The sequence below is a fragment of the Temnothorax longispinosus genome, chromosome 9 (assembly GCF_030848805.1).
Source record: "Temnothorax longispinosus isolate EJ_2023e chromosome 9, Tlon_JGU_v1, whole genome shotgun sequence".
NCBI classification, from domain to species: domain Eukaryota; kingdom Metazoa; phylum Arthropoda; class Insecta; order Hymenoptera; family Formicidae; genus Temnothorax; species Temnothorax longispinosus.
Window position 1 is genome coordinate 835,352 of NC_092366.1, and position 22,759 is coordinate 858,110.

The following is a 22,759-nucleotide window of genomic DNA, read 5'->3' on the forward strand; positions in this document are numbered from 1 at the left end:
ATAAAAATTCCTCTGTTTTTTCTATTTAAGTGCTTCCAATTATCTTAGCCGTATTGAACATATGTACACTTTGCACGTGTATGAGAATTGTGTACAGATTGTATTTAAAAATCTTCATGTATACAATATAACATTGACTGGTATTCATGTAATTCGCATTTACCTGCAATTCAACGATATGCGAGTTTTCGGTTGCAAGTTTTCCAATGATAATACCTCGGACACAGAAGTCAGACAGCTTTTTACATATACGATACAATAATCTCTTAATATTGTCATTCACTCTCTCTTATTTGTTAACCAAATAATCAATCTTCGTGGATTGTAAATAGTTTCGCTACTTCATTTAAATCGTCATACTTCGTATTTCCTGCAAGAACCTGAAATAGTATAAAAATTATGTTAAATTATTTAAATTACATGTTATACATATAAATTTTGAGTGCATCCAAATAAATCAGGACTATTTGAAAAAAAATTATAATGCAGAGATAGGAACAGATTAATGACGATAAATTTACCCGTCTGGCAATCGACATTCGATTGAAGATATTCCACAGCATTATTCCTACTACAACATCATCTCGCAGGTAGAAAACAACACCCTTCCCAAAATCGTCGTACTTTGTAGGTTGTTCTAACTTTACATTATTATCTCCAGATATATTTTTCTTTTCTTCTTCTGTGCTATCAACATTTTTCACAATTTGTGACATCGATGACTCCGATGTTTCATTAGATAGCGAGTTTTCAGAATGTGTCTTTTGTTCCTATGAGAAAAAACAAGAGAAATAGGTTTACAATTAGATATATCACATTTCACTTTGAGGATTACTTACATCGCTAGGATTATTAGCTGCCATCATGTTTGCTTCCGTCGCTTTCGCAAAAACTCCAACAGTTGGCAAGGATGAGTTTATAATACCTATCGCTTCATATCCTACATCAGGTCCCAAGTCTGACCAAAACATCGATTGATGCAGATAAGGTTTACCTGGAAAAAGAAATTCGTTTATATTTCAATGCTTTCACAAACTGCAATATTTAAAAAAATATATATAAACTTGCTAAATTACCTGCACCAGTCATATTTTCGCCCGCTAGTCTTCCGGAGGTAACCGCATGATCATGATGTTCGACTCTTCTTCTACCAAGTTTGACATCATAGAAACATGCGGCGTCACCGGCAACCCAAAGATTGCTTCTCGCTTCCAGTTCAGCGTTAACAAGGAATCCTCCTATCTTAGGCTCTGTCTCTAAATTAGAAGTTGTTGCTAAATCTGTATTTGGTTGAACACCTACCGCTACTATCACTTGATCAGCATCAATCTTTTTACCAAAAGAAAATAAAAAATTTTAATATCAATAAGAGTACTTAATTAATTACGTACTTAATATTACGTAATATTTTGTACATATCAACATACAGTCTGACCACCAGTGAGGACAAGGGATAATCGACCATTTTTACATTTATAATCTTGAACTTCTGTGCTAGGCATAGTGTGAACACCTTCCACTTCAGACTTTTTCGTAGTCCATTCACTCAGGTATTCTGGTAATACTTGTGCCATTATAAACTTTTCTTTATAAATTTGGAAAATATTTTTAGATTTATCTATAATAAAACACATGTTTCATTATGAATAAATTATTCCTTCAAATACTTTTTGATAATAAATAAAAGAAACTTACAACTCCTAGCGAGTGCGCAGGCAAGTTCCGAGCCGAGAAATCCACCACCGATAATTACAACATTCTTACATTTAGGATTAGAAACATTTTCTTCCACATCGAGAAAATTATCCTTTGTTCTGAACATTGTAATCTTGTCTTTAATATCATCCTCAACGGATTCGAATATCGGCAGATTTTTAGGTGATGCGCCTGTAAATACAATTACGTACAAGAAAATTCAAATTTCAATTTTGATTTTGTTTGATAAAATTTTTTTTAACAAAACCTACCGGTCGCAATGAGGCATTTGTTGTATTTTATTTCATAACCATCTTCGAGAGTCACAGTTTTATTTACAACATCGATTTTCGTTACTTTCCAACCCATGGCTACAGCAACTCCACCCTTATCAGACTCACCGAGATTAGTAACACTCGAGTAAAACTCTCGCGGCTCGTAAAATATACTATAAAATAAATATAAACATTATGCAAGGAAAAAGACAATTATGGTACTAACGACATTACCAGAAAACTGGTTTAAATATTGTAAAAAATTTACCTCCTCTGAGTTCCATTCCACTGATTAAAACGTAATTGTGCGGTTGTTTCTCTATCCATGTTATACCAAAGTTCTTTGGACAATGGTGGTCTCATATATGGAAACTCCTCCTCTTGTGCTACAACTAAAACCTGGAAGAAAATTTTTGTGTACTAACAGAAAAAGAAAAGATATAAATCTGTTGTCGCGTTATACCTTAGCTTTGGGATCTCTAGATTTAATTGACCTAAATGCTGAAAATGCAGCTGTTCCGCCACCTATCAACAGATAAGGTACCTCCTGAGGTATTAATTTTGATTCTGCTGGAACTTTTACTTTGTTTCTAGATCTATTTCTCCCTTCTTTCTTTTCTGAAAACATAAATATGATATGTAAGTAATATATTTCTTCGACATTTCAAATATTGTATCAAAATAATTCTTAATTTAACTTACGTTTGCCTTTCTGCTTATCTGTTTTGTCATCTTTCGACAAAAACGATGAGGACACCTGTCGAAAAAAAAAAGTTACAATAGATATTTAATTAGTGTTCTCAGTCAAGTAAAAACATTGTATTACCTTGTATGCGACTCCCGTTACAATCAAGGCAGCAAGTAGGTGCCAGTAGCGAAATTGATATTTCCCATTTTTTCCAGGATCCGAGCCTTTCTCACTCGGTTGCTCCTGCCTGCCATTCAGCTTGCATTCTTGAGCAGCGGGACAAGACGCTTCCACTTCACAGGGAGGAACTGTTTTTTGCGATTTGAAATATCTGGAGTCAGGCACACATTCCTCTGGCCTGATAGTGGTGCCTGGTGGCTTTTTATTGCTTGCATCACTACTGTGGCGTAAGTTACTAATATTTACAATTCCTGCAAATATTTTCAGTAAGCTATCAAAGCTATTAAACAAGAAAGTATACAGGAAGTTATCAAGGAAATAGACTGTTAGACAAGGGAGCATACAGAAAGTATCAAGGAAATAGCGTCTTTTTACTGACAAATAGCTACAGTAATATAATATGCAATAAAATGCAAAAAAAATATCATTAATCATTACTTTAGAAAATCAACAAAGGATATAAAAAATGTAAAGAGGATTCATCGGAAGGCATCTATTGTGATTTTCCTAGAAGACAGGAATGTCTTTAAGTCTCGGGTAAGTTATTAACGCATCTACAAACCGAGAAGTACACCTTTTTAAAAAGTTTGGACTTTAAAGGTTGATAAGACTAACATCCCATGTTTTTCAATCCAATTTTTACTACAGTTTTTTGACACAAAACTTCTACGCCCTGGTTCATGTCTCTTGAACTGTAATTTTTTTCCTTGTGGTGTACTATCTCTTCCCAAATCGTATGTTTATGTGGGTTGTGTAATGTGTCACTGTACGTGAGTATCGAGTACGGAATTGACATGAAATCTCGAGTCCGTAGATTCGTTAAGTCCAGAGGATCACGTCTCCCTGCGGGATCTAGAAGCACGCGTTACGTCTCCAGGTTATGTCATTCGCCGCGTGGAAGATTGTAAACACAGCTCCATTGATCCAACCGTACAATTATCGCTCGCAAGCTTACGCAACCGGAGTATGAAGTTACGGGCAATTATACGGGGAAGAGCAAAAAGGGAAACGATTCCGTCGTCTAGAAAAATTACAAAACAGGCAGGAAACGAGATCGTCCCTTCGAGTTCGACGTCCAGAACGCGGCGAGAATGAATAGAGGGAAGGGAGAGAAAGGGCAGGAAAGGGAGAAGAGAATCTTTCAGATGGTCGACACGTACCGACGTATTTTACAGGTCGATAGAGACGATTCGCGTGCGTGAGCCTGGCGGGCAGTTGGCCGACGATTCTACCGCAGACGAACATCCTCGGCCGGGCCGGTCGTCCTCCTCACGCAATATGGTGGTAATGGTGGCCGCTCGACGCTCGCCGTGTTTTCCCTCAGCCTCAGCTGCTGCAGTGCGCGATAATCAGCCGCTGGCTCTTACCGTGGACCGGAAGGACGCTCGCCGGAAGGATGCACGCCGCGCGACACGCCATTTACCTGGATTCTCACCACCTTTCCCGAAGTCGCGCCGAGTCGCGGACGAACGACTCCTTGCACTTGCCGTAACCGGAGCCGGAGGCCGGTGGGCGAGACACGTGAATTTAGACCCCGCTCCGTCGCGACGCGCGCGCGTGTTGGCACGTATGTATGTACGTGTGCACGCGTGTATGTATTTACCGTACGTGCGACGTGCGGCGCGGCGTGCGACACCGGTCGGGATGGTCGAACGATTGAACCGATTGGCGAGTCCGGTGTCCAGTCACTCCGGGCTGAGCGCGGCTAACTTCAAACGGGATCGCGCGCAGGTCTCGGCGGAGCTAAACGAAATATTGAGAAATTTTCGAATAAAACAAAAAAATGATAATTTATTTACAATTACATATACATACATGGTGACATTTGAGCGAAATATGATTTATATTGCTATAAATCACATTCCTCGTGACTCATCATGATGATACAGATGATACGGATGAAGTTTGCGCTCGATCGATAATTGTAAAAATTAGTGAAATATCTGACGGGACGAATAGATGTTGTATTATGATCTTGCCTGTTTTTTAAAATAAAAGTTTAATTGTCAAAATTATAAGAGCTGCTTTCAAAATTTTTTCTTAAATTCTTCACGCAGCACTTTATTAATAAAGGCTCCTGGTCCCTAAGCCGAGAACTCCGCGTTACGGTGACGACGTACCGTCGCGGTAAAAATAAGAACTCTCTCCAATGAAGAATAAGCGAGAAATGTTGAGAATTGACACGTTGAGAATTCTTGCGTAGAATTTCCAAATAAAAAGATATTTGCTTAAAATAACACTACGAAATCTAGTCATGCGCCCCCCTGCACACAAGCCTGCATCGTATCACATTCGTTTTTACGGCTGTTTATTAACTGTCAAGGGAAAGGAGTAGACTTAACTTCAACTCGAAGTATTTTCGAAGCGTGTTGAAGTGATCTGTAGTGTTATTTTAAGCAAATATCTTTTTATTTGGAAATTCTACGCAAGAATTTTCAACGTGTCATTTCTTGCTTCTTTTTCACATTCCAACATGGCCGCGACGAGTACCCAGGAGCCTTAAATTAACATATAAATATGTTATATTTTCAACACAAAAATTTTAACAAGGTCGAATTTAACAAAAATACAAAAAATTTTTTACTGTGTAATAATTATTTTCGGAAAAAAAAAATTATTGCGCGCTGCAATTATTTTCTGTACTATAAAAACTTTTTTTTAAAAATCTACGCGCTCCGTATTAATTGTATTCCATTTGTATTTTCTACTACAAGAGCAATGATATTAGGATATTCGCGCCAAGTGAATATAATCTATCTATAAAAGCTTACCTTTTTAAAGACAGGTACAAAGAAGGCGTCAAGTATTACGCGCCTGTCTACCTACAAAAGTATAATATAAGAAAATGACACCAAGTAGGAATAAATCTTTGGAAAAGAGCTATACAACAGCTTTTTTACAGGCATGTACTTGGCGCCCTTTTTAACAAGGTAAATTTTTATAGATATTATTTTGCAAAGAAAATTTATAATAGAAACTAAAGTTGTATAAATTTTATTACAATAAACGAGAAATTTTTTTATAAAAAATAAATACATGTTGAATTCGCAATATATTCTCTCCTTGTGTTGTGTCATATATGGAAGATGAATAATCACTCGTTATTAACGTCTATTTTGTCTTTCTTTGGTTTACGTGAGCCGAGAAGTTCGCTTGTTGATTGTTGATATAATTCTATCGGATTCCGTTATACTACAGTCCATTGATTTAAGGTGGTTATTCTGTATTTTATATATAAAATGATTAAACAAAAAAAATTGGTCGTTTTACATATTTATATATAGATGATTAAACAAAGAAAAATTTATTGATGTTTGAAAGATACAATTATGCATATTATAAAACTATAAAGACAAATTATCATTCTTAGATTTAAATACTTATAACATTTCATCAATTCAAATTCTAATAATTGTGTTTATCACAGTCATTTGTTTAAAGATTTTATGTATTAAGATTATGTCTCAAATTCAATGTTGTTATTGGAAAGTTTAAAGTTAGAATAAATTGCATAATTAAAAAATCAGATCAAATAATTACTTATTAATGACATCCTTTTGTCTTTCCTCTTGCTCAGGCGATGCCTACAACTCCTCCTTGTATGTAGCTATTGTTCAATTCAGTAGGTCTAATATAAGAGGATCGACATCCGCAAGAGAGACTGTTGATTCTGAGTTACTCGGATCATATCTGTACACGGCATAATTAAAAACAGAATATGTGATAAACTTTTCAATTATGATAGCATTAAGTATGTTATAGTAGTGTATATGTATTACTAAATCGTTGAACAAAAATATTATTTTAGTGATGTAATTAAAAAATAAAAAAGTTATAGCAATTATTTAAAATATTGCAGTTATAAAATATAAAAGAGTAAATATTTAACTACAAGGATATTATTACATTGTATGATATAAGTAAAACGAATAATTACTCATTAACAGTGTCTTCTTGTATTTTTACTTGCTCAGGCGATGCTTGCAGTTCCTCAAGTGGAGGTAATGTTTCACTCAGTTGTTCACATGCAACAAATTCGAAATCCTGAAGAGAGACCGTTCTGGAGTATTCTGGAGTACTCCAAACATTTCTGTACATTCACATGTAACATGATTAAAAATAAAACATGCAATAAGTGTTTTAATTATGATAGTATTTAAGATGTTGTAATTGTGTATAATATTCAATTGTTGAACAAAAACATTATTTTTGTGATGTAATTAAAAAGTAGGTAAGTTAGAGTTAGTATTTAAAATATTAGAGTTATAAAATATTCTCAAAAAAGTCAATTAATGGTTTTAATGTGTAAATTTTTGAATTGTATACGTCTATATAATAGATAGAAAAACATGAATGTGAGAGATTCGTTCAAATTATATGTAAAATAATTGAAAGATTATTATTATTACGTTTGTATAAGCATATTTATGATTGGAATTGGAAATAATTATATTACTTGGATGCCCTGATAAAAACTTTCTGTTCAATTTTCTTTAACTATCGCTTGCTTTATCATTACATGTATTTTATAAGTTCTAGTATTTTAATAATTTCTTGAAACATGTATACTTACTTATGTTGACTCTGGTTTATTACGAAGCCGGAATGTTTTCTATTTAAATGTGATGTCAAATTCCAATGTTCTCTATTAGATATTGTGGTACCACATTGAATACATTCTGCCTTACAATTTGGTAAGTTCGTATAATAATGCCGCAGGTTGTACGGTATGGAAGGGTCTATATACGATATTTTATGTTTAATCTTTAAGTGGGCTTTTAATTCTTTTGTAACTACTTGTGAATTAAATGGCCGAATTTTTTCTCCACACAGCCTGCACTTTGTGAGAAAATCTTCTAACTCTTTGAAGTGATCCCACAACTCGATGGATTTGAAGTTTTTCGGTAATTCCATGATCGGTAATTCCTTGTACTGCAGGATGTCTATTGAATGTATTGTACAAAAATTACTGCAACAAGCGTTTGAAATCTACTGCTCGCACAAGTCAAAAAGAAAAGTATTGTTTATTTATCGGAATGTATATAGGTATGTATAAATATTTTTAATCTGCCTAACTACGAGATCGTTCATATGATACAAAAAAAATGTAAATACACCAATCAAATTCACGAATTTTACAACTGCAGTTGCAAAGCAGCTTTCTGCCGAATACAATTATAATTAGTATAATACCTGTATATAGGTGCTTATATATACTTTTTGTATATAAACTTTTTTACTTTTTATCTTTAATATTTATTTTTAATTATTTAATTTTTTTATTTAATTTAATTATGTTTAAAAAGTAATGGTAAACACGGCAGGTTTGTCTAGAATTCTTAGATAGGTGAGCGACAGAAAGTTCCTTTAAAGTCAATTTTGTCTGTATTATGTGCAGTAATCTTTACAAAAAAAAAAAGAAAATATGTTGACGTAAAAGAAATTGAGAGTAACTAAAAAGTTCTTACATTATTTGAAATGAAAGCAAACCAAATCAGTAATCTGTCCTGAAGATAGAATAAAAAATAAATGAACTGAAATAAAGAACCAGATCTTACAGGGCGAAATTAAGATGTCTGGATTACTGATTGAAAATATGAGTCCAAATGTTTACTGAAACGTAATAACCAATTATGAAAAAAAAGAAGTAAGAAAGAAAAATGAAAAGAGAGGGGGGCCTCTGCACTCTATAAGATCGGTTCTTAGGCTAGAATTTCAAGCCAGAGCCACAAGAATGAAAGTAATTCTTAGATCTCAAGACGAATATAAACTCAGAAACCCTTGTACTTTTTTTACTAATGTCTGTCTTCAAATTATATGGCGTCCCAATGAAAATCTCTTAAGGTCCTCGCTCACTGGACCGGACTCCTCGCCACAATCCTCCCTCTTGGACGCTAGCTGCCGCAGCTCTCCCTTTCCTGGCGGTGAGCTCTCTCTGGTGATTCGACTCTCGTTCGGTTGGTCTCCAAAACACGCGCCACAACGATCAATCCGTTAAGAAAAAGGTAACGGATTCGACACGTTCGAAGAAACGCAGGCAAGTACGGCCATGACACCTAACGAGCGAGGAAGGAGGCGGGGCTGGCGGGGGCTCTTTGAGAGTGGTGACCGTGGCAACTCGCATGTCGCGCCATCTAATGTAAAACATAAATCATAAAATATTTACATTATCCATGTCTGCCAATACAATATAATTTTTTATTCATATATTGTATTCTATATAATGGCAATGTTATTATATATTTGACAGGCAAATCAAAATAGCTTCAAATCGATATCGAAATGACAAAATATTGATGTCTTAACAGAAAATACATAATATGCCTGTTTACAGTCTGGCGCAATAAATGTATGTCACAAATAATCTCTTCTTTTAAAAAATGTCATATAGTACAAACATCGAAATAAGCTTCAAATTTCGAGCATTATTTCGATATGATGTAATATCGATGATTTCAACGTCAATTAGAGGTTGATTCGATAGGTTATTTCTCGCTGGGTATAGAGGCGCGGAAGGGAGAGAAAGGACAGGAAAGGGAGAAGAGAATCTTTCAGATGATCGACACGTACATACCGGCTAACATCAGATGGGATCGCGCGCAGATCTCGGCGGAGCTAAACAAAATATTGAGAAATTTTCGAATAAAACAAAAAAATTATAATTCATTTACAATTACATATACATAGTACATGGTGACTTTTGAACAAAATATGATTATTGCTATATAAATCACATTCCTCGTGACTCGTGATGGTACAGACACGGATGAAGTTTGCGCTCGATCAATAATTGTAAAAATTAGTGAAATATCTGACAGGACGAATAGATATCGTATTATAATCTTGCCAGTTTTTTAAAATAAAAGTTTAATTGTCAAAATTATAAGCTGCTTTCACAATTTTTTCTAAAATTCTTCACGCAGCACTTTATTGCCGACAGTGACATTATTTAATCATGAAATGAAGAAACAGTTATGTATATACATTGTAGATGGCACGTGCTGTACTATTTTCTTTCCCTTATAGGCTACGGTCCATTTGATATGTTAGAAGACTTACAAGTGCTTCAAAGCATTCTTTTTCTTCTTCTTTCTTCATTGAAAGAAAGGAGAAGAAGAATGCTTCGAAGCATTTTAGCCCAGTAAAATGACTTGAAATTTGTCGATTTGGAGGAAATAATACTGACTGGGCTGAAACTTTGTAAACAGGCTTGTTTTAGGGTACTATTTAACATATTAAAAGCCCCCATGTGTAGACGCTACGTTGCTGGCAGGGGAGGGTCCAAAAGATCCAAAAAACCAGTTTTTCGCAAATAACTCGGAAAATATCAACTTTACAAAAATTTATGTAGATATAAAAATTGTAGCTTACAAAATTCCGCACAATTTCATTTTTTATTCAAGTCTGTACGACCAAATGGAGCAGAGATAGAATTTTTTTAAACACCGGTAGTTTTGCGACGCAACAAAAATGCGTACGCGCGTCGCGCATTTTTCGCTAATATCTCGAAAATGGACTCTCGAATCGAGAAATTTTTAAATAAAAATTGTAGAGAATCTAATTACGAACAATTTCGTTTTTTATTCATTTCTCTACAGTCCAAATTCGCCGAGTGTTTAAAAAAATTCTATCTCTGCTCCATTTGATCGTACAGACTTGAATAAAAAATGAAATTGTGCGGAATTTTGTAAGCTACAATTTTTATATCTACATAAATTTTTGTAAAGTTGATATTTTCCGAGTTATTTGCGAAAAACTGGTTTTTTGGACCTTTTGAACCCTTCCCTGCCCGCAACATAGCGTCTACACATGGGGACTTTTAATATGTTAAATAGTACCCTAAAACAAGCCTGTTTACAAAGTTTCAGCCCAATCAGTATTATTTCCTCCAAATTTTGTCATTTTACTGGGCTATTGTAGCATTAAATGGACCACAGCCATAATGGTGTTGTCAAGGCGTTTTCTTTTTCGTCAATAAAAAACCCTTATATTTTTTGCAAGTAGAAAAATGAATATTTGTCTGTGTCAGAACATCATCGGTTATTTCTACTTGATTGTTATTTTACACAATATGCGATGCACACAGAAAGCACATCAACTTCTTTTTAGCAAAAAAATTTTCTCAAATTATTTTCACTTCTATAATTGCTTTTTTTTTATTTGATAACAAACAGAAAAGATATTTTCACCGTAATTTTTTATGTATTGTTTACACAGAAATAAAAATGTTGTTTGGCACACGCGGGCAAAGAAATTGTAATATTTAATATCATAAAATTTTTTTTGGGAATTTGTGCAAATAAAATTCTATCTACTGTTGAATTAATAATTGATGTCCAATAAGCACGATGTTATCTTAAACTCAGAGATCTACATATAAATCTCTGTATCGCTTATTTCATATAATTTTTTATTTTATGTCGGCGAATTTGAGTAGATTCAGTAGATTATTATAATATTACTGTAGAGAGGATGACAGTTTTTTTGTATTTATTGATTTAATATATAACAATTTTTCAATAAAAAAATTTTTTTACTAAAAATAATTGTCAAAAAAACACTACTTTTCTTTATTCTAAATGTATATATGTAGCCCCTTATTGCAGTTCAAGATATCATCATAAATCATAAATCAATTGCAAAACATATTTGTAGAACTTTAAAATTATATCTTGGTTTGTACCTAATATATATGTAACGATATGTTGAAAGATAAGAATAAAGATACATACATACATAATATTGAAATTAATTTTCTTTCCCTTATTCTTTATGTATTTTATAATCATCCCATATTATATTATTACGTAAAGATATTATGATAACAATACTACGATGTAATCAGCGAAAAAGTCATGAAAACAAATTACGATTGTTATACATACAATTAAAATGATTACACAAGTGATCCATATACTTGAACATTTTCGCGACTGTAATCAGATATACCATTTCTAAAAGCAAATACGTAAATACATGCTCTTATATTTGGACATTGAAGGTGCAACGATGTTCGTTTAAACAAAAATTACCGTATTTATAAATATAAACCAATCTCCCCACTGTCACATATTACGCAATTTCTAATCATTTACACTGGTATATAAAGCAATTAAATTCAATACCGGCAAAATTAAATTTAATAGTTGCGAAGCTCGACAACGACTCACTCCTCAAAATGAAGATCTACGTGTTCGCCCTTTTGGTTATGGCTGCGGTCGCTTTCGCGCGCCAACTTCCCGTCGAAGGTACGGAACAGAATCGGAAACTAGACATACCAAAAATACAACTTCCTAATTTATAAATTAAAGTGCGCATTGAAAATAACTTTCAAAATATATTTAAATGTATCTATACTAAGCATCGATACATGATGATTCTTCAAAGTTATTTTTTAGTTACTTTTTATTAATAATAATTTAATAACATGTTGAAATAATCTTCAAGTGATTTTATTTTTAAATAATGACAATGTTATATATTTTAAATAAAGATGCCTTAAATTTAAGCAGATTTAAATAAAGATGAAGTACCCCTGGACATCCTATATTTGCCGCTGGCAAGTGAGGATGAATCCTCACCTGTCGAACATCATCGCGAACGTAGATTCACCTGTAATCACAACGCTTGTAATGCTCATTGTATCGTCAGAAACCGCAAAGGAGGATACTGTAACGACAAAAATCTTTGCGTATGCCGCAAGTAAGTAACGATTCGAATAATTACGATTTTTTCAATTATTCCTATGACAACATGGTTATAATTTGCAAAAAATGACTTTTGAATTATTGTTACTAGATCAAATTGAATCCTTGTTAAACTATAGAATTAATTAAGAATATGTCATAGATTTAATAACGATTGAATAAGAGACAATCAATATGCCCGTCATCAAATCATTTTGTATTAATAATAAAATTTTCTTTTATTATTTTTTAAAGACAAAATAATATTAGATTAATCTCGACTGCGGTAATCGTTCACTTAAAAAAAAGATTGGGTTGGGATTTTGACTGATGGACATATTCACAGTTTTTGGAATTTCGACCACAATTCCATCTGTAGTAGTAAAAGTAGTTGAGTAAAAAACCATACACACATCTATATATTCAGATGGCCGCCATTTTGCGAGAAATGAATATTATTAAAATTGGCTACGTCATACAAGGACTAGTTTTTCCATCTTTTTGAGGAAAAAAATTTTGATTTTTGTTTCAGATAACTAATGAAAATATTCTAGTTACCGCGGAAGTTGTTTTAGAAGCCGCCTCACGGAAATGGCTGCTACATCCTTAATTTTTAAATAAAACTTACAGAAGTAATAGATAAAAGTATATAATTTGAGATCCCAGGTAGCAGACAGTCGTCATAATGACGTGATTCTTACGTCATTTTATGACGTATGTTACGTCATTTATTCCTAAAGTTTAATGTAAAAATGACGTATTTTTCACGGTCCTAAGTCACATCCCAATGACGTCATTTTCTGACGTTTTATTGACGGCAAAAATAGGCCCAATGTACGACATACCGGTTTCTAGAAATGTTTTTTATGAAATTAAAATTTTAAAATGTCTACTTGATAAACGTTTATAAAAAAATGTTCTTTTTCTTTATTTAAGAAAATAAAAGCTTTTTTAACTGTTTCGTTACTGTATCGTTAGACATATAAAATTAGTGTAATATCTTAACTCAGTATTATATATAAGCAAAATGTTAGCAACATGCGCGCAGATTGGCAGCAAACTTGATCGGAATTTTACATTACATAATTAAAATCGTATAGCCACTTCTGTGTTATATTAAGATCGTGTTCTGTCGACAGAACTTGCTGACAGGCAATGTGAGCCGATTGGCAGCTAAAATCGAACGGCCCTCCATAACCAGCTGTTTAAATAAATGCGACGCGCTTTATCTTTTTAATGATCTCTGACCTATAATGCTATTTAAACATATTTTTCTTTATTTTTGATGGAAACCTTGATGGAAAAATGTCTCAGAATTTTTCAGAAATCTCAGACAAAGTAATACCCTTACAGCATAAATGTTGTAAGAACATTGTATATACATATATTGCGGATTGCATACGATTGCGAATCACTAGCCGAGAGCATAAAGAAAAAAAATATGTCGTTAGTAATTGCAAACAACCAGAGATTATCAAACAACTACGTTCGTGCAAACAGCCTACTTGATAATCCACTTTCACAGACAGTTACTTATTCAAGTAGTAATCGTGCCCAATGTTGCTTGACTTCGCTAATCCGTTGACCTCCTGGCTCCGACGAATTCTTTTTGTTTATACTTATATTTGACGCAATCTTATAGCCTTATTTAAAAGAATAGTAAGAGTAAAATTATCTTTTATTAACTACCTCTCATTAATTAATTGTTACTACAACTGTTCCCTATAGTATCCTTTATAATACTGACCTGTATACTTAAATAATATTTCAAGTTTTTCATCTTTTTATTATTTCTTGTTTCTAACAAGATACACAGTGAAAAATAAAACGTAATTTTACATTTTTTTGTCCCAGAAAGTCCACTCTAAATTTTAATAAGTTAAAATTACTCATTTCATCGTGTGTTACTTGTTGACAAATTAGAAATGTTAATTAATTGGCACTATACTTTACATTTATATTTGTTTTTTTTTACTTTATTTTTCAAGTTTAATTAACACATGATATTAATTATTTTACTAATTTTACTTGAATTATGTGTATATAATAGAAACATTTAATTTTAGTAAATTTAATTATTTTGTGTGTCAAAGTTTACAATTATTTAAAAATTTACTTTAACTTTTGTTTGTTTGTGTTAAAATAACTTTAAGACGTGTTGATTTTTTAAAGTATTTGTGTTAAAAGAACTCAAAATAATATTCCATTTTTAAAAACACTACTTTTCCTTATTCTAAATGTATATGTAGCCTTTTTATTGTAGTTCAAGATATCATCATAGATCAATTGCAAAACATATTTGTAGGACATCAAAATTATATCTCGGTTTGTATATGTAATGATATGTTGAAAGATAAAAATAAATATATATACATACATTACATATACATAATATTGAAATTAATTCTTTCACTTATTCTTTATGCATTTTATAATCATCCCATATTATATTATTACGTAAAGATATTATGATAACGATACTACGATGTAATCAGCGAAAAAATCATGAAAGCAAATTACGATTGTTATACATACAATTAAAATGATTACACAAGTGATCCATATACTTGAACATTTTCGCGAGTGTAATCAGATATACCATTTTTAAAAGCAAATACGTAAATACATGCTCTTATCTTTGGACATTGAAGGTGCAACGATGTTCGTTCAAACAAAATTACCATATTTATAAATATAAACCAATCTCCCCACTGTCATATATTACGCAATTTATAATCATTTACACTGGTATACATATAAAGCAATTAAATTCAATACCGGCAAAATTAAATTCAATAGTTGCGAAGCTCGACAACGACTCATTTCTCAAAATGAAGATCTACGTGTTCGCCCTTTTGGTTGTGGCTGCGGTCGCTTTCGCGCACCAACTCCCCGTCGAAGGTACGAAAAAGAATCGGAAACTAGACATACGAAAAATACAACTTCCCAATTTATAAATTAAAGTGTGCGTTAAAAATGACTTTCAAAATATATTTAAATGTATCTATACTAAGCATCGATACGTAATAATTCTTCAAAGTTATATTTTAGTTACTTTTTATTAATAATAAATTTAATAACATATAGAAATAATCTTCAAGCAATTTTATTTTAAAATAATGACAATGTTATATATTTTAAATAAAGATGCCTTAAATTTAAACAGATTTAAATGAAGATGAAGTGCCCCTGGGCATCCTAAATTTGCCGGTGGCAAGTGAAGACGAATCCGTGGAAGTAAAACCTGTCGAAGAACACCGTCCCGAACTTGCATTGTCCTGTGTCTCACCTTGTGCTGCTCACTGTATCCTTAAAGGATACGGAGGAGGAAAGTGTAACACCAATGGAATTTGCGTTTGCCGCTAATAAGTAAGTAACAATTCGAATAATTACGATTTTTTCAATTATTCCGATGACAACATGGTTATAATTTGCAAAGAATGACTTTTAAATTATTATTACTAGATTATATTGAATCCTCGTTAAACTATGGAATTAATTAAGAAAATGTCATAGATTTAATAACGATTGAACAAGAGACAATCAATATGCCCGTCATCAAATCATTTTGTATTAATAATGAAATTTTCTTTCATTATTTTTTTAGGAACAAATGGATTGGTTAATCTTGACTGCGGTAATTGTTCACCTAAGGGAGAAGATTAGGTTGGGATTTTGACCGATGGACATATCGCATATGACTCACATTATTTTTGAATTTTGATTGCACCACGAATTCATCTGTAATAAATATGCTTTAGACATTTAAAAATAGTGTAATATGTCTTAACCCTCTTAAAGTATTATTAGCAAAATGTTAGTAATTTGCGCGCAGATCGGCAGCAAACTTGATCAGAATCTCACATTAAAGCCATAGCCATTTGTGTCCGCATTAAGCTCGTGTTCTGTCGACAGAACTTGCTGACAGGCAATGAGCAGATTGACAGCAAAAATCAAACAGACTCTGCCCATAATCAGCAGTTTAATAAATAAACACTCGCATTATCTTTCTAATGATCTCTGACCTATACTATTATTTAAACATATTTTTATTTATTTTCGATAAAAACCTTGATGGAAAAAATGTCTCAGAATTTTTCAGAAATCTCAGATAAAGTAATACCCATACAGCATAAATGTTGTAAGAAAATTGCATATATTGCGGACTGCATACGATTGCAAATCACTTGCTGAGAGCATAAAAAAAATTTGTTAACAATTGCGCACAACATAGAAATGATCAAACTCGAAGTCTCCACAAGACGGTCACTGGTGGGCGAATGATGCCGCTTCCTGAAATTGTGGGAAGATTTTCCCATCTTGAAAATCCTAAATTAAAAAATATCTGACACAATAATGAGAAAAGCTGTTGAAAAATCGCACAACAGGAAAATAATGAAGTCAGAAATAAAGATATTCTCTAAATGAGAATGTAATCTTTTTTTCTGTGTATACACAGTTGAGAAATGCCCAAAGAAATATATGTATATCATTTCTTATATAACGCATAAATATAATTTTTTTCATGTAACAAAACTATATTGCTAGTAGGTATAAGAAATTAACTGAACAAAAACTAATTTGTTCTTACAGCAAAATAATTCGTAGATTCAGCAAAATTATATCCAGCAAATGCGATTAGTACTCTTAACAAATCGTTTTGCTGGCCATATAATAACTAATAAAATTTGCTAAGACAGCATAAAATTTGCTGTGACAGCAAATTATTTCTCTCTGTGTGTGCTGTCTAGGATTTTCCCGGCTGTACTCAAATATACTATTTTTAAGCAAATATGTAAATACTTGCTCTTATCTCTGGACATGGAAAATCCAAAGGATGTCCGTTCGAACAAAAATCGCCGTATTTATCGATATAAATCAGTCTTCCCACTGTCGCAATTTATAATCATTAACATTGGTATATAAAGGCCGGCACAAAACTAAGTTCAAAACTATATTTATATCGTATTTATGAGATTCAACAACGTCTCATTATTCCTCAAAATGAAAATTTACATGTTCGCCCTTTTGATTGTGGCTGCAGTTATGCTTTCGCGCACAAACTTCCCATCGAAGGTACGGAATAGAATCTGAAACTAGACATACCAAGAATACAACTTTCCAATTTATAAATTAAAGTACGCGTTGAAAATAACTTTCTAAATATATTTAAATGTAGGTATCTATACTAAGGCATCGATACGTGATGATTCTTCAAAGTTATTTTTTAGTTACATTTTATTAATAATAAGTTTAATCACACGTTGAAATAATCTTTTCAAGTGATTTTATTTTAAAATAATAACAATGTGTGTTATATACTTTAAATAAAGATAATTAAAGTGTCCCTGGAGTCGCCGTTGGCAAATAAAGACGAATCCTTGAAAACGGCATCTGTCGAAGCACATCATCGCGTACGTAGGATCACCTGTGATGTTATTCTCGATAGTTTAGGTAGTGGCCATGCCTTTTGCGCCGCTCACTGTATCGTCAAAGGACACAAAAAAGGATATTGCAACGAATATGGTGTTTACGTATTATGCCGCGATTAAGTACGTAATAATTCAAATAATTATGATCCTTCTGATTAGTCCGATGGCAACATAGTTATAACTTGCATAGAATGACTTTTAAATTATTGTTACTAGACCATATATATTGATTCCTTGTTAAATAAAAATAATTAAGAATATATCAATAGATTAAATAACGATTGATAAGAGAGAATCTCAATATAATAATATGTGCTCGTCATCAATTTATTTTATTTTAATAACAAAATTTTTTTTTATTGTTTTGTATAGAAAATTAATTTCGATTGCGATCATTCTCTTGGGAAGAAAATTAGATTGGGATTTTGAGCGATGGACATATCACATATGATTTATATTTTTTGGAATTTTGATTGTATCACAAATTCGTCTGTAATAAATACTTTTTAGACATTTAAAATTAGTGTAATATATTTTATATTACCTTATGTATCCCCTTTCATTACGTAATTTTTCGAAAGCGTCGGCTCATAATTAATGGTATATACGGAATTCATAGCGATAAAGAATATATAAAGTGTTAAATTTTGTATTTAGTTTTATTTTTTATTAAAAGAGAGCGGATAATACTGTGAACGATGCGTCTTTGATCTTGATCGTGCGACGCGATTAGGTTGATAGCCTAATCCTTAATGCAGTAGATGCGTTGTGCGGTAATCGATTCCGAGAGATCACACGTTAAAATAGTCTCTTCAAGTGGTTTAAAATAATAACAATATTATATATTTCAAATAAAGATAAAGTATGCCTGGTTGCGGTTAGCAAATGAAGATGAATCCTTGAAAATGGCACCTGTCAAAGGACATCATCGCGTACGTAAAGTCACCTGATCTTCTCGATGGTTTAGGTATTGTTCACCCTTTGCGCTGCTCACTGTATCATTAAAGGACACAACGGAGGACACTGCAACGATTATCGTATTTGCGTATGCCGCGCGCGAGTAAGTAACGATTCGAATAATTACGATTTTTTCGCGATTATTCCGGTGACAACATGGTTATAACTTGCAAAGAATGACTTTTAAATTATCATTACTAGATTATATTGAATCTTTGGTGAACTATGGAATTAATTAAAAATATGTCAGAGATTGAATAAGAGATAATCCATATGCCTGCTATAATCATTTTGCAAATATTAATAATGAAATTTTCTTTCATTATTTTTTAGGGGCAAATGGATAGATAATTAGATATATAATTTTGATTGCGGTAATTGTTCACTTAAGAAGAAGATTGGATTAAGATTTTGACCGATGGACATATCGGATTCGACATTCACAGTTTTTGGAATTTCGACCACTAATTCATCTGTAGTAGTAAAAGTAGTTGAGTGTGGTAAAAGACCACGTGTCTATATTCAGATGGCCGCCATTTTGCGAGAAATAAATATAATTAAAATATTGGCTACGTCACACAAGGACCAGTTTTTTCATATTTTTAAGGAAAAAATTTTTATTTTTGTTTCAGATAAAAACTAATGAACATATTCTAGTTACCGCGGAAGCTGTTTTAAAAGAAGCCGCCTCACGGAAATGGCTGTCACGTCCTTAATTTTTAATTGAAACTTATAGAAATAATAGCGGGCGCAGTGGTGGTCTAGTGATAAAGCGCCAGACTCATAACCCTGAGGTACCGGGTTTGCGCGTCCATCTGATCACAGGAATTTTTAATCCATCAAAAACTAGTATATATTCCAGACTGCGCCCCGCCGCACGAGTGGGGCTCGTGCGGAGAAAAACGGTGCCATCGTAGGCAATCAATTAAGACCCCCAAAGCTTGGGACTAAAATACCTAAAGATACCAGGATTTGGAAAAGTGCTTGAGTGACAGACCTGATAAACCTGGTACTAGGCTAAGGGCTGGCTCCAAAACACCTAGCAAATAAAAAGAGTAGGGAGGTACAGAGGATCATTAGGATCTAGGTACCGTCGGGGGCTCAAGTGGAACCACCCACTTACTACTACTACTACTACTATAGAAATAATAAATAAAAGTATAATTTGAGATGTATATGTATAACGATTTTTCAATAAAAAAATTTTTTTACTAAAAATAATTGTAAAAAAAAACACTACTTTTCCTTATTCTAAATGTATATATGTAGCCCTTTATTGTAGTTCAAGATATCATCATAAATCAATTGCGAAACATATTTGTAGAACTTTAAAATTATATCTTGGTTTGTATATGTAACGATATGTTGAAAGATAAGAATAAAGGTACCCAGATAATATGCATGTTGCATAAGACGTCGTAAAGGTATCTTAAAGATATCTTAAGATATCTTAGTTGTCTTAAAGATATCTTTACGACGTCTTATGCAACATGCATGTTATCTGGGTACATACATACATAATATTGAAATTAATTCTTTCACTTAATCTTTATGTATTTTATAATCATCCCGTATTATATTATTACGTAAAAATATTATGATAACGATACTACGATCTAATCAGAGAAAAAGTCATGAAAGCAATTTACGATTGTTATATACAATTAAAATGATTACACAGGTGATCCATATACTTGAACATTTTCGCGAGTGTATATATAATCAGATATATATATATATCATTTTTAAAAGCAAATACGTTAATACATGCTCTTATCTTTGGACATTGAAGGTGCAACGATGTTCGTTCAAACAAAATTACCATATTTATAAATATAAACCAATCTCCCCACTGTCACATATTACGCAATTTATAATCATTTACACTGGTATATAAAGCAATTAAATTCAATACCGGCAGAATTAAATTCAATAGTTGCGAAGCTCGACGACTCATTCCTCAAAATGAAGATCTACGTGTTCGCCCTTTTGTTTGTGGCTGCGGTCGCTTTCGCGCGCCAACTTCCCGTCGAAGGTACGAAATAGAATCGAAAACTAGACATACGAAAAATACAACTTCCCAATTTATAAATTAAAGTGTGCGTTAAAAATGACTTTCAAAATATATTTAAATGTATCTATACTAAGCATCGATACGTAATAATTCTTCAAAGTTATATTTTAGTTACTTTTTATTAATAATAAATTTAATAACATATAGAAATAATCTTCAAGTAATTTTATTTTAAAATAATGACAATGTTATATATTTTAAATAAAGATGCCTTAAATTTAAACAGATTTAAATGAAGATGACATCCTAAATTTGCCGGTGGCAAGTGAAGACGAATCCGTGGAAGTAAAACCTGTCGAAGAACACCGTCCCGAACTTGCGATCACCTGTGACATTCTCGGCTCTACGCGCGCTTGTGCTACTCACTGTATCCTTAAAGGATACAGAGGAGGATGGTGTGACGCCAAAAGTGTTTGCAATTGCCGCTAATAAGTAAGTAACAATTCGAATAATTACGATTTTTTCAATTATTCCGATGACAACATGGTTATAATTTGCAAAGAATGACTTTTAAATTATTATTACTAGATTATATTGAATCCTCGTTAAACTATGGAATTAATTAAGAATATGTCATAGATTTAATAACGATTGAACAAGAGACAATCAATATGCCCGTCATCAAATCATTTTGTATTAATAATAAAATTTTCTTTTATTATTTTTTTAGGAACAAATGGATTGGTTAATCTTGACTGCGGTAATTGTTCACTTAAGGAGAAGATTGGGTTGGGATTTTGACCGATGGACATATCACATATGACTCACATTTTTTTGGAATTTCAATTGTACCACAAATTTATCTATAATAAATATGCTTTAGACATTTAAAAATAGTGTAATATATCTTATTATCTTATGTATCTTTGTTTTATTACATAATTTTTTGAAAGCGTCGGCTCATAATTCACGGTATATACGGAATTCATAGCGATAAAGAATATAAAGTGTTGAATTTTGTATTTAGTTTTATTTTTTATTAAAAGGGAGTGGATAATACTGTGAACGATGCGTCTTTGATCTTGATCGTGCGACGCGATTAGGTTGATAGCCTAATCCTTAATGCAGTAGACGCGTTGTGCGGTAATCGATTCCGAGAGATTGATGTAACACTGATTATGAGCATCTATGAACGCGCGACGGTCAAAGCGAGTTAATCCACCAAGATCTATCACGCGGTTAAATCTGATCGAAAGTAAACATATACGATGCAAAAAGGATTAACATAATTATTGCATAAACCAGTTGCAAAATAGGCGAGAGCCTGTGTCACGCTATAATACGTAAAAGCGCGCGTGCAACGCGCTTCGATCGATTGCGCTTCGAAAACCGGTACGTTTTGTTTTTCGACAATATGAGAATTTATTTGCTCGCTATTTGCGCTATGGCGCCGCGGCAGCGCACGATGCATATCGGTTTCTATTTGTTTTAATAGATCGCATAAATATTTTCTTCATCTGCACGCTACGCGATTTATAGCTGACGGCATTTACGTATTCGAAATGTGCGTGCGAACAACAGCTAATATAAACTGCAAACTACAATGCACGTTATTGATAAACTATTCTTGCGACATGAGAAATTGGAAAATAAATTTCTACCATCCCGTAATCTTTGAAATGAATTCGAATTGCGACGTGCATTTATTGTTAACCGCCTATCGTTCCCTTAGTGCTAAATGTTGATAATAAAATAACGAAAATTACATCAATTGTAATTATACTAAGTTATTTGCAACTTTCAATAGATACTGAGAACAACTGAGAATACAC

General features: G+C 32.7%; 2 protein-coding genes across 2 annotated transcripts; one reads left to right on the forward strand and one right to left on the reverse strand.

Moving 5' to 3' along the window:
- Window positions 1–85: 85 nt before the first annotated feature.
- Aif (Apoptosis inducing factor) lies at window positions 86–8,916 on the reverse strand. The gene is made up of 15 exons (XM_071787857.1): window positions 7,412–8,916; window positions 6,776–6,928; window positions 6,379–6,528; window positions 3,999–4,581; window positions 2,797–3,089; window positions 2,673–2,727; window positions 2,434–2,588; window positions 2,239–2,369; window positions 1,968–2,143; window positions 1,696–1,887; window positions 1,428–1,618; window positions 1,077–1,329; window positions 840–994; window positions 522–770; window positions 86–380 (listed from the first exon to the last, which is right to left on the reverse strand). The coding sequence occupies exons 4-15, from the start codon at window positions 4,081–4,083 to the stop codon at window positions 309–311; spliced, it is 2,007 nt and encodes a 668-aa protein (XP_071643958.1). The 5' UTR covers window positions 4,084–4,581; window positions 6,379–6,528; window positions 6,776–6,928; window positions 7,412–8,916; the 3' UTR covers window positions 86–308.
- Window positions 8,917–20,813: 11,897 nt separating this feature from the next.
- On the forward strand, window positions 20,814–21,815 carry LOC139819349 (U-Asilidin(12)-Dg3b-like). Its single transcript, XM_071788615.1, has 3 exons — window positions 20,814–20,948; window positions 21,214–21,419; window positions 21,658–21,815. Exons 1-2 carry the CDS (start codon window positions 20,879–20,881, stop codon window positions 21,414–21,416), a joined length of 273 nt encoding a protein of 90 aa, XP_071644716.1. The 5' UTR covers window positions 20,814–20,878; the 3' UTR covers window positions 21,417–21,419; window positions 21,658–21,815.
- The last annotated feature ends 944 nt before the right edge of the window (window positions 21,816–22,759 follow it).

What these genes read in the sequence shown, in the direction of transcription:
- LOC139819349 (XM_071788615.1), top strand. Translation starts at nt 20,879, where the DNA reads ATGAAGATCTACGTGTTCGCCCTTTTGTTTGTGGCTGCGGTCGCTTTC. An exon ending in GCGCCAACTTCCCGTCGAAG is followed by an intron (nt 20,949 to 21,213) that starts GTACGAAATAGA and finishes AAATTTAAACAG; the next exon opens with ATTTAAATGAAGATGACATC.
- Aif (XM_071787857.1), bottom strand. Translation starts at nt 4,083, where the DNA reads ATGTTCGTCTGCGGTAGAATCGTCGGCCAACTGCCCGCCAGGCTCACG. An exon ending in CTGCGCACTCGCTAGGAGTT is followed by an intron (nt 1,619 to 1,695) that starts GTAAGTTTCTTT and finishes GTTTTATTATAG; the next exon opens with ATAAATCTAAAAATATTTTC. An exon ending in CAGCTAATAATCCTAGCGAT is followed by an intron (nt 771 to 839) that starts GTAAGTAATCCT and finishes TTTTTCTCATAG; the next exon opens with GAACAAAAGACACATTCTGA.